The sequence below is a fragment of the Lytechinus variegatus genome, chromosome 5 (assembly GCF_018143015.1).
Source record: "Lytechinus variegatus isolate NC3 chromosome 5, Lvar_3.0, whole genome shotgun sequence".
Classification (NCBI taxonomy): Eukaryota; Metazoa; Echinodermata; class Echinoidea; order Temnopleuroida; family Toxopneustidae; genus Lytechinus; species Lytechinus variegatus.
This window is the reverse complement of record NC_054744.1, coordinates 15,671,396-15,684,539: the sequence shown is the minus strand read 5'-3', so window position 1 is coordinate 15,684,539 and position 13,144 is coordinate 15,671,396. Positions and strand designations below refer to the sequence as shown.

At 37.1% G+C, this 13,144-nt stretch overlaps 1 protein-coding gene across 3 annotated transcripts in view; it reads right to left on the bottom strand.

The window, feature by feature from the left end:
- Positions 1-13,144, bottom strand: part of LOC121415560 (myotubularin-related protein 12-like) — a 93,850-nt gene that overhangs the window by 42,831 nt on the left and 37,875 nt on the right. For all 3 annotated transcript variants that reach the window (XM_041608814.1, XM_041608813.1, XM_041608815.1), the window contains one exon: positions 2,280-2,677. In XM_041608814.1, the coding sequence (XP_041464748.1) occupies positions 2,280-2,677 (398 nt within the window). The remainder of the gene's footprint in view (positions 1-2,279; positions 2,678-13,144) is intronic.

The following is a 13,144-nucleotide window of genomic DNA, read 5'->3' as shown; positions in this document are numbered from 1 at the left end:
CAAAGCTAATCATAGACCACTCCCAATTTGTTGCGCATTTCTGTTTTTCCAAACAGATGTATTGACATTGAACTGAACTGATCCATTTGGCACAACTTTCAAACTAGTCTCAGCTTGGATAAAAATCACAATATAAGTTATAAGAGGTCAGGAGTGGAGCTTGTGCTTTCGGATCACCGGAGAGTTATCCCACAAAAGGGTAAGAATAAATACACCAGGAACACACCTTCTCTCATGCGATCGCTGTGGCTGAAGCAGCCTCGCCGAGCGGAAGGAGGGATTTAATCAGGGCTGGACCCACATATTGGATGGCACGGTCAAATTGATTACTTGTGCTCCGAGCTGCCAATTTGGGTTTGGGTTAATCTCTAGCGACTGGGTACCTGGTGGCTGTGCCGAGAAGAGATAGCGGGGAAGGAAATTCTACAGGGAATAGTATCTTGATTGGTCAGATGAGGATTTCAAAGCAAGGTTAGCAGAAGCAGTTCAGCTGTTAAAGGACCATAAGGATGTTGGCCCTAAGTACTTTGTACAGATCTTCACCTTCATGTGACACCGATATACCTTGAAGCTTTGTCTCAATGACCAGAAAGACCGTCTCTGGGATTTGTATTTCATTAGTGAACCAGATAGATACACCAACTTAATTAACATTTCTTACAAATGCTTAATAAGATGGTTACCAACATCTGCTCCTGTATTGACCTGCTACTGCCTTAATTTTTTTGAAGACTTAAATTGAGATATTTAGTTTATAGGGTTGTATTCATTATTCTTTTTTTTGTTCAGAATAATGTGTGGGTTAAAACTAGGATCAGCGTTTGCTTGAATATCTTGTTCAACATCCATAGGGGTAATTGTTGTTGTTGGAGAAATTGTTCTGGAATCTACTACCAGTACCCCTAAAAGACCATTTTAAAATCAATCAAGGTCAGTTTATACAATTTTGTTCATTAACCTTTGACAACAAAACACTACAGAAAACCAAAACTTCACCCTGGGGTCTTGCAATGTTGCCAAAGTTCAGTTTTGAAACATATCCTACCACTCGCAATACTAAATTGGAAGAAAAAAAGTTTCAATTTCCTTGTAAATCGCATATATCATGGCTCATCAGGAGGATCAAAACACTGCTATGCAATTGATGTAAATAAACCAATTAGACAAGAACAATAAAACTCTCTTTTGTAAGTATTCTTTATGACAAAGAATAACTTTGTACATACTTTCAACTTCTGTTTCTTTATTAGTCCAATACAAATCTTATCCCTCCCTTGTAAGCCCGTTCAATTACATTACTTCCTGGTTCAATGTTTTCTCACCTCGCAGAACACGCATGTGTTGGTCTCTGACTCTCTTCCACTGACAATTTACTTTAATGTAGCCATGATTCCATCTTACGCTGTGCCCTACATTTGCTGACCTTCAGCCTCACCGACAAAGCAATGTGTACTTGTCTTTCTTGGGGATTTCAACTCCAATCTAAAATCAAGTATCAACTTGACTGGTCATTTTATTTTATAAGCTTTTACATATATGAAATGAAAAAAAAAAGCATCGTGGCATAGTAGTGAGTACCCATACTCATTGATCGAAGGTCATGGGTTCCATTTCCGGAAAGGTCATCCTTGAAATGTGACCATCTACCTTCCAGTGAAATATTCAAAATCTAGATTGGAGAAGGGTAATAATAGTGCTTATGAATTCATGCAGGTCCCCTGTATTGTAGATTCATAACTGAAGTGGCTACCCTGTTGAAATAAAACCTTATGATTATTATATTATCTGATAATGATCTTTGGCTTCTAAAATCAATTGGTGGTACAGTATTATCATTGTGCCAACTAGGTTGGCCCTGTGCTTACTTAAGACTACACAGTTTTGGATTGTCATCTCATTCATCAAGTAAAATTTGTTTTAATTCCATATTAAAAAGGTATCAAAATAATTTGTTTTGTTTTTAAAATGAATAGAGAAAGATATGAGTATCAAATGAGTTCTTTGGTACTCAAAATGAATATTGAATTGAATATTAAAGAATGATGATCCAACAACTCCAAAGAAATGTGGATTAAATTTCTTGGTTAGTCTCTGGTTATACCTGGGTATATCATCAGGATACCATCAAATCCCTTTAGTACATAGTAAAAATTGGAATAAGTTGGAGTGATAAGATATGCCATGTACCAGGTTAGCTATTCATTCCATGACTCACTTCACTATCACCCATCCCCTCCACCACACCCCTCGGAACCCACCCTACTTCTTTGTTTTCTCACCTGTCTGATAACCTAAACTCTCTGTTCACCTCTGTGACCCGTACATTCGTTGCCCCCATCCTCTTAATCTGCTGTTCCCAGTCTGCCACCCTCCTGAACTGTGGCGTCCTCCCGTGCCTCTCCCGGTCCGGTTTGTTCGGCGGCGGGGGCGGAGGCGTGGACGATACCCTGTCACGATAAGGCGTGTATTTGGGTTGAGGGTGAAGCAGACCCTTGATGCGGCTTCCGCTGCGGACCGGTAACGCTTTCTTCACTTCGTGTCCGTTTGTGAGGGAGTTGTGGGCGGACTCCGAGCGCTTGGGCCGTGAGTTGGGAGAGTTGTTTGGAAGCTCGAAGAAGAAGGCAAAGAGAAGTTGTGGATTGGTTGGGAAGGCATGATGCAAGATTGTGTTGACCATCTAGACAAAAAAATGATGCAAAGAATGAAGTTAAAGAGAATCCATATCAATTGCACAATCACATATTTATATTAGCTCAGTTTAAAGATGGCATGTATTCATGAGCATCTTTATGTAATGTGAAATAATCATTCTAACTTCAAATATTTCTTAGGACACCTAAACATGTTTTAAATTAAATCAAATCCTCTAAAAAACACCTTTCAATCTAAATTACAGATTTGAAAATGTACCACATACAAAACTGTCTTTTGTTTAAAAGGATGTTTAGTTTCATTGTTTATGTTGTAAGGAAAAGGTTCATACTACATGGAACTCAAACATCCTGGGGCTTGTTTCATAAACACTGTTATCCATGGAAAGTTACAAGCCTCTGTAATAAGCTACTGAAATAGTGCAATTATAGTAGTTAAGAGCAAATTTCATAAGAGCCTCTGGTGACTACATATACTACTAAGATAGAAATCTTCATCCCCGATAACCTGTTACTCTTCTCATATCCTAACCTCACTCTACCCTTCCACATTTAACCAAAACAATCCCAAACCTGCTGAAAACCTGCCAAGATTGGTGTCTTTGCAGACCAAATCAAATCTGAAGTGTCTACTTCTTGCACAAGACAAGTGTCTTGATCAGGACATAGTGTGTATTAGTCACACTCCTATCACTCAGTATGTCCTTAGCCAAGGCAGGAGGTGGGGGCAACCCCCCTTTCAGGAAATTAATTACCCCCCACGTCTCCTCACATGGTCTACTTCTTTGCCCATGAAGCCTTGTTTAGGGCCTTTGTGGAGCAGCGTGGAGAGTTATTTTTTTCTACTGACCACACAGCACTGTCAGGAAAGAGAATTTGTGGTCTTAAAGTTATATCAAGTTATATAATAAATGAATGCACCTGTACAAGTTCGAATGTATGATTGAACAAGTGCACACTAAGCATGAAGTAGCTTATCATTGATTTATCATTCAACAGAAAGGCCACTTTTATATTTCTTTGGTGTGCTCTATATTTACATAAAAATATAATAAATCAAAATTCATTATATTTGTTATTGGTACTTAGAAATATAATTGTTCGTATAAAAATATTTCTTAATAAATATCACCTCTGGTCAAATTGCGTATCAAATAAACTGTAGTATAGAAAAATTATCTAAATTGGTTATGGCCCTCCGTAACCAACATGTTACTCTTTTTTTCTTCTTCTTAGCACTTTACAAAGTGGTTGTTGTACCACTTAAATGTATAGGTAGCTAATACAAGTCAATGTAACATATTTGTTAAAACTTTAATGAAATGATATGAAATTTGTATTTTTTGATGCCGAAATCCTAGGCACAGATTTAATCCTTCGAAAATCTAATTAGAATCCTAATATCAGTTACACCATGTATGTCTGTACATGTATGGTAGAAGATTTGTGGGCTGTAAAATACAGATTCAGAAAATTGATGAACGTGAGTCATTATTAGATATGATCAACGTGTTCCCTTCATTTTTTTTCTCACTAAAATCTCCAACCCACCTTCAGGCGTCAAGATTAATAGTGATTCAATGGCACATGATTTCATGACTACCCTAAAGAAATTACAACATGAATGTCTCCATAACAAACTATCATGTCATGGGAAAGTTATAAAAAAAAAACAGGTAGACTTTAATATGGATGAGGAATCCCTTTGATGCTACATTCTTCCTTTCTTTCTTTTAAGGGGGGAGTCTTGTTTAAAGCCAAAGACTTTAGTAAAATTGCAAAAAAAAGCTAAATAAGTAGTTATATACTTTTATGAATTCAGTTATGTTGGTGGGGTTTCTCTTTTAATCATAAAGAAGTTATCACTCTAATATTCCCTTTTGCTCTTGTCCTAGTGTTTATTTATCACACCATTACTTCATCAAGGCATGATATTATTTTCATGCATATTCACTTATTAATCTGGGAATCTACATCACACAAGCTATGATTTGTAAAAGTAGTAGTAGGATGAGGAGGAGGAGTAGCAGTAGTAGTAGGAGTAGTAGTAGGAGTAGTAGTAGTAGTAGTAGTAGTAGTAGTAGTAGTAGTAGTAGTAGTAGTAGTAGTAGTAGTAGTAGTAGTAGTAGTAGTAGTAGTAGTAGTAGTAGTAGTAGTAGTAGTAGTAGTAGCAGCAGCAGCAGTAGTAGTAGTAGCAGCAGCAGTAGCATTAATCATAGCAGTCGTAGTAGTGAAGAAGTCGCATGTACTATCATAAATGATTTGGAGTTAAAACACAAATGGCTCCAAAAAGATAATATACCCCAAATCTACAGACTCCATGTAAAACTAGAGATCTAGTATGCAAGCTCGTAAAGCTCTGCCTTGACATTTCATATGACGTTTCTTCGGCTGTCTCTGCTATGATCTCCTACAGACCATTAGAAAGACAGATCATGGAGAAAATTATTATGCTCTCATTTTTCTTCTTTATTAACATTTTTAGAAAATCTCAGATGTTCTTGACCTGCCCTATGCAAGATAATTTTCATAAATAACACAAATAATTTGTATACTGCCCAACACCTCCCTCCCCCTTAATAAAACTAGTTGATGCCAGAGTTCTATGGCAAGCAAATGTTAGTGTTCACCAGTCATATGACACGTTTTCAAAAGCATAAATATACTAGCAAATCAAACCTTGCCATTGATCAGTTTGGAGACAGGCACTGGATAATAAATAAATAAAATATTGTGAAAGATGTTATTCACTGAATTGTCAATAGGCTTAAAGCAATTTACTGGTAAATATTTTGTCCATCATAATTACATGAACTTGTAATTCTGAAAGTGACTCTTTACCAAAGGGTAACAAGCACTTTTAATTGATTAGATTAATCTAAAGTTAGAAAGGATTATAGGATAACAAAGCCTGATGCATGAGGTACAGTTAGGGTCATTCGATAATGGGCATTGTATCTCCTACAGACAACACACTGTGCTTATATCATCAGGATATCCTCTTCACACAAAGTGCCTGATTGCACATTTGATGCACAAATCAATTGGACAATTAAATTAATGATATCTGATAAAAAAAAGTACAGTGAATACACTACAACCCTGAACCATAATGTTCAATTTGCTCAAATAGTGCATTTCATGAAGATATAAGTCTAGAAGTCCCCTAATCCTATACTGATGAAGCCTCAAGAACCATTAGAAAACACTTACAAGGATCACTTTCCAAATGACACCTGTATAAGTATGTATGGTAAAAATCTATTTCTTCAAAAGAAACAAAGTTCTGATTACCCAGGCACAATAATGGCAATGGCAAACAAGTACACATATACATGTATGTAGATCCAGTGAGGCTTGTCCTCTTCCAATAAAATGACAAGAGAAAAATGGGCAAGTCGAGGGAGAGGAAGGAGGCATACACTATTTAAAGGGGTGAAAGAAAAAACGGAAAGGAATAAAACCTTTGCTATCCATATTCAAATTCATGTTCAAATATTCAAATTCAAAATTTGTACTGAAATTAAAAAAATTTGGTTTCAAATTCATACTCAAACTCAAATATTGAAATTGATATTCATAATGCATACTTCATATTCAAATCAGTGATTTGCGTATGAGAGTGCTGCAATCACTTGTGCATCCAGAAAAGATGGAGGTGTAGGATGAACATGAATCTGACATCCTAGCTCCACACCTATCTTGGATACCCAATGACCTTCAGAGGACTTCATATCATGGAAGAGTTAATGAACCTCAACTGAAACATGAAAATGGATTCCCAGCTGGTGCTACGGGCCAGAAAGCTCACACAAGTCTCATGTTATTCCGTCCCATGTCAATATGACGGGGTGGAAAGTGCATCAAGTGGGTCCGGAATTCCTGCCATGAGTATACCATCTGGAAGAAGAGGTGGTGGGAGGGGGGGGTAGTCTCTGAGGAAAGGATAGTCACATGGATGTGAATCTTCCAGACGACTCCCCAACTGGGAGAATTCACTTTAACTCTTTGATTCTTGTACTCAACAGTATGATAATGAACTATTTAACTGAAATGGTAATTATGCTTTAATAAGCGATTCATTTGGAGTATTGACCAGCATCAATACTGCTCTATGAAAAGCAAATTTCATTAAAAAGAATATTCAGTGGACATTACCATCACAAATGGTCAAGGTGGCAAAGACTTGGGCAATTATCTGGAGTTCTCAGTATTGATATTATTACCAACTAATATTTCAGCTGAAAAGGAGGTTTTGGCAAATTCATATCTTTATCAAAACTGAAGAATTATTATCAAATCATTTGGATGTAAACCTTGCAAACATTTCCCATAAAGATATATGTACACACTCCAAAGGAATCATAAACATTGGTCTTATTCTGAGTTCCAACAGGCATATATATCCAGGTTCATAAACACATTGATGTGATTCTTCCAGATTCACTTCAAAAAAATTTAAAAGTAATATGAGTGTTATTACCAATATGCAGGCTTGCAGAGGAGATAGATTTTTTTCCCCAAAATTTTTGGCAAATTCTCTGTCACTTTCTTGAATCCAACACTCCCAAAATATGGGTACACCCCCCCCCCCCCGGAGTTCTCTGCATTATCTCTCCATATTGCCTTCTCCTATTGTTACTGTCTGGCATGCAATATGATCATCCATTCACTTCCAGCCAGATACGTGTACATAGCTCTGCAGGAAATGGCATTATATGAAACAAAGATGATTGAGTACTATTCATTAACCAAGTTCCAACATACATCCTCTTGTAAACATAGCTCATTAATCAAACAGGTTGATTATGACTCTACTCATCTACCAGCTTTTTAAGTTCAGAACATCTAAGATGTGAAAATTTGAAATATGCAGATGGGCATTCACTCTGGAATAGGACACGTGTTTTAGTAGATGTTATTATTGTTGATATTGTTCATGTGTGGCAAGTAGATATTAAATGTTACATATATATTTGAGATTATAAAGAGATAACGTTTTTAGAAAGCAAGATGAAGAGGAAGGAAAGAATAAAATCCAGGAAAAAGAAGAAACATAAGATTTGAAGAAAAAATTGAAAGACACCAGAATGAAGTCTAATGAAGAGCATTCTTGAATCAGGAATGTTTAAATTATGATAACCCTAATTCTCTACAGAAGCCTTAACCAGAGGGCCATTGCAGAAAAGTTGCAATCTGACACAATTCAACAAAATAAACCAAACTTGATTTTCTACCAATCAGAAGTGCATATTTGGGATTTACAATGAATTTGAATTGAATTCGAACTAAACTGAATTGGATTGAACTGAAATGAACTGAACAATGGATCCTACTAGGATCCATGATTGAACTGAACCGAGTTGAAGTGAAATAAATTGAATTGAACTGAAATGAAATGAAGTAAACTAAACCGAACTGATTTGAACTGAATTGAAATAAATTGAATTATTGAATTGAGCTGAATCGAATTGAACTGAATTGAATTGCACTCATCTTTTTAAAATTGGATTTCAATGAAGCTCTTTCTGCAATAGGCCTACTACAGTCTTGTATTATCAGGGGTGGATTACAGAAACGTTTAGATTGGTACCTCACCAAAGGGAAATGTTAACCAATGACCCATCATGATGCACTTTACAACAGCAACAACTATCCTGAATGTGATATGGTTGCACTGTACAGTGATACTATTCTGCTACTAGATGAAAACATGAACATCTCACGATAGGAATATGTAACCCATCCTTTCCAATAATGAGACGTAATCAGAACAAATGCAGTATCTGTCTCGCACAGGATATTACAGAATAATACGCCCTCATTTCCCTTCCATAGCTAAGCATTGTACATGATGCCTCATGGAAGAAAAAGTTCAATCATCTAGACCTGATTTCACACAATTTTTTAAGTATCTTCTTTTAAAATATAAATTTTTATCATTCAAGCATTTGTTATTGCTGTAATTTTATGAAAAAGGGAAAAAAAATCTAAAAGTTAACTAATCAATATTTATATATATCTGTATGTGCATATGCAGCGTTCTCGCCAGTGTATAATACGCATGGTTCAAACACCATGCGTGCGGAAATGGAAATTTCAGCGACATGCGTGGAAAAATTAAATGGAAATATTCAGAAAAAAATAATACACTCCATGAACTCATCTTAGTGATATCACTTCATTTATCGGGTTGCGCCGAAGTCCCACCAACTTAAGACAACTTACAGGCCTACTACGGCTAGGAAAGTGGCAAGGCGCCCAGCTAGCTCGCAGCTGCTATTGCGGGCGTTTGACGGTACGGTACGGTCGTTCCGTTGCCTATTCCCCCGTTTGCCCCGCACATCACACCGGCTATGCTCCATGGTGAAACGTCAGATCACAGACTCACACAAAACTTACATGTCGATCTACACGCCATTACGTTGTTTGGTGTTGGAACACACAGTCGTAAATCACTAGGAAGTGTCCATGATATATTTTGCATTTGTGTATGTACCCGAAAGCTACACACATGCGCTCAGCTAGCTCAGCAAATTAAGTTGGATGACGCGTCTCGACTCTATTGACAAACTCCATTACATATCACATGACCCTCAATCATGAACGCTGTTTTGTTCCGAAGTTGAATGCATTTCGTGATTTTCCTTTTCTCGAAAATACCGGTATTTACAATTCATAAGCTGGAAAGCTGCACTTCTCTTTCTTTGGACTGAACGGCAAGTATCTGTGCATTTATGTGCATTTGTGTGGCCTTAAAAATACACCACAATGGGGCTTCCTTAGCGTCTCTATTTGATGAAAAGGCCGTCGCTCCCGCACCCACCCCCCAGGAGTGGCAGCACAAGTCCCCGACATGGGTGAATTTTTTTCTGGCGAGAACGCTGTGCATATGTATGGGTGTAGAGCATAAGAAATTGAAGTAACTTGTGTTAAGACGAAAGCAAAAATACAGTGGGTTGGCACAATACTATAAAATTCTTTGACAATTCTACAAAACTCACAACATGGGCACTACAATGCCAAAATTGGCATTTTGACATCAAATATGTTGGAATAGGATTATTTCATGAGAGCTAGTTTAATTTCTCTGATTCTTAAAATAGATTCAGAAACAATAGAAACATAATTGTTTAAACAAATAAACAGAACAAGCATGCATGGCCACATTCCAATTGGTGTCAAACATTGCTTTGCCATGCATTACGATAAACAGACCATGAAGCTGGCTTATAAAATTACTTGAACATGAATCACATAATTAATTACTCCCAACAAAAATATTGCATTTCTATAATGAATCACTGGAAATAATGAGGTCAGAATTGTTTCTCCGTCTCCCGCCCCTATCTGACACAACAGCTGGGGGCACGGTCGGATCAGCCACTTAACGTCACGGTCAAAAACTTTACAAATTATTGACACAGCACTGACGGAAAAGTCGGCTTATTCTGTAAAAAAAAAGGTTCATCGTCAATATTCCTGTATAATTGGGGCAAAGGATTAGGTGGGTTTTACGCGATGGCAGGAAAAGTGCACCATGTTGTATTCGATTAGGAGTAAAAGTCGACTTTGTTCTTTTGCAGTAACACAATGGCACTGTGACTCATTATTAATTTGACAGAAAATACTTTGAAACTCTTGCTAACACCAAATTGTGCTTTAAAAGTTACACACAGAGGTCATAAGGATGCCCATCTCCATTCTGACAAACAATGCTTATCAAAGCAGTTTTATGAAACTTTCAAATCTTCCAATGATCATAATTATTATTATCCAAGGTAGGACTGGTGGCCCAATGGCTGCCTTGTTATTGCAGCAGGTCCTAGTCCTAGCAGTCAGTCGGCAGGTCCCAAGAAAAAGGCTTCTTTCATCCAAGTGATATTCATGACTATAGGGGTTTTGCATATATAATGAGCTTGATGCGGACCAACACACCTCTTTTCATTTAGTCATTGCTGCTTTAATTGCGCATCAAATTTTATGATTTTGGTATCATTGTAAAGAAGAAGAATCATTCTTTCAGGTCATGTGTTTGCATTTATTCAAAGACTTTGTAATATAGGTTAAACATTTGATCTAAAACATGCTACAAAATAATTATTTTCACCTGACAAAATCTGCAATTTTTACTCTTTATTTTTGTTTGAGCCCAAATTATTTTTAGATCATGATAAAGCTGAATATGTATGCTTTAAAATGGTATAGGTTTCAAAATAACAATTGGTTTAATCGGGTCAAGATCACACTTTTCATTGGCCAAGTACAAAAAGCAGCTTGAAAACAAGAATACTGCACTCTGATTGGTCAAAGAGACCACACACTGGCAAATTCCAACGGTTCCAGTGCATGGATTCATGAGAAGGTCACACTCCCCATGTGGTACTCTCCTCAAATTACCCGCGCCTGTTGTTGTGCAAACCTTATCCAGCCAATCAGAACTCTGGATTTCATGCAACTACAAATTTCATAAATCTCGTCTTGTACCTTGGTGGGAAAAGTGTGATCTTGACCCGATTAAAAGGCGCCGCATATCAAGAGTGGCATAGTGAGAAAGTAGAGAAGTTCAGCTTTACGGTGATATATATATCATTGAGGCTCAAAATAAAAAGTTTTGCACAATTTGCAAAAGAAAACAGAGGAAGAAAATTCAGTTTTGAGGCACGTTTTCAGGGCAGGAATTCACTTATTTATCAAAATATTGTATGCAAAGTAAATGACCAACATGAAAGAGTAACATTTACTCTATCTGATGGTGTAATGATATTTCATTTTACTTGAGGTTAAATCAGGTAAATTCTAAGAGAAAGAAAATCTCACGAATCACGAGATTTTGCAAGGAGGAGGATTCTGCCACGAGATGATTTGGATGAATCTGGCCTTTTTGCTCATTAGCACAGGGACCTGCGGTCTGACTGCTAGGTCTAGGCAAAAATCAAAGTTAATTTTCTGGGTCCCTTGTTGAGATTTTTAAGTCCCGATTGCCCAGACCACCTAAACTGACTTGAAGCTGTAATAGCTTGAAAACATGTACAGGGTATGCTTTCATCTAATATTCCAGAAGAAACAATTTTCATAGAGCATTAAAAAGGGCAATGGTTCATGTTCACAAAAGAAACCCAAAATACTTGAACATACATCTACAACACCCTTTTGTTTGTTTCCAAGTGTTATCAAGGGACAGTGGTCTGAGGTGTGTGATCAAAAAACCACACACACTCGGGTTACGGGAACTAATGATATTAGCAGTCACTGGTACACCAACAAAACATTCCATATTATTGTAGAAAATAAATTGGTTTGTAGTATTTCCTTCTTTGTGTTTGTAGTGCAAGGATAATCATATAAACAGGAAGCTCTTGTAAAACCAATTACTTGAGATGTACCTACGTGGCAATAAAATAAATTAGGACAGCTGTGATTCAATTCTATTACTGGATAAGAGTAAGTAAATCTCAGCCACTTGTGAGAATTTGTGAAGTAATCTAATAAATGTCACAATGTTACAACTGACCTGGTGGGTGTTTCATAAAGCTCTTCGCAAGTTACAAGCGACTTTACGAACGACTGGTGATCCCTTCTTGTGGTTAATAATACCCACTAGATATTTATTGGTGTTGATGTAGTTCCCAAGAAAGGATCACCAGTCGTTCATAAAGTCGCTCGTAACTTCTGAACAGCTTAATGAAACACCAATCTGGAATACAGAGAACAAATTTAGGATTCTCCATCAGTGTTTATAACTTTGGTTAAAATGTTAAAATATGTACAGTATCAACTATCATATTTCACTTTCATAGGAGATGAACTGGAAATTACTGTTGATTCCATCTGGATTTCCAAAGTTAATTGACTCAGTATGGTCAAAAGAATCTGTAATATGCATTTCCTTCACAAACGGAAGAAGTTACAAATAAACTTGTCCCATAAAATGGGAAGTCGCATATATCACATTTCTAAAGCACTTTAAACCGGACATCTTACTGAAAGACTGGATAATAAACACGATTCCACTGCCGAGACTTGTCCGATTATTCTTTGCACAAGAATGAGGACAAATCAGAGAGATCTGACCATGAGCTGGGACCTGGGAAAAGATCTAAAATCCACTTGATAATTGTCTTTCATATGAATAACTGAACTCATAAATTAAACCAAAGATTTTCCCCTGCAACTGAGCCATACGTATCAAGGTTGGGAGACGTATGATAATTTCAAGTCCCGGCTTTAACGGATGTGATTGGTTTGGATCAATTGCAACTTTGGGTCCGATTTCAGATATGCAATTGAAAGACATGATTTGCGAACATCTCAAAGATGTGATTGATTCGAATCAATTGCAACTCTTTTTGGGGGCAGGGCCCTGGAGTATCCCTCAACTAGCCATCTGCTGACCACATTCAAGTCCACACTGACCTAGACTCATCCGATAATAATGAGGATGAGGAAAGATTAGAATGATCTGACCGTAGAAGGACAGACCTGATGAGGAA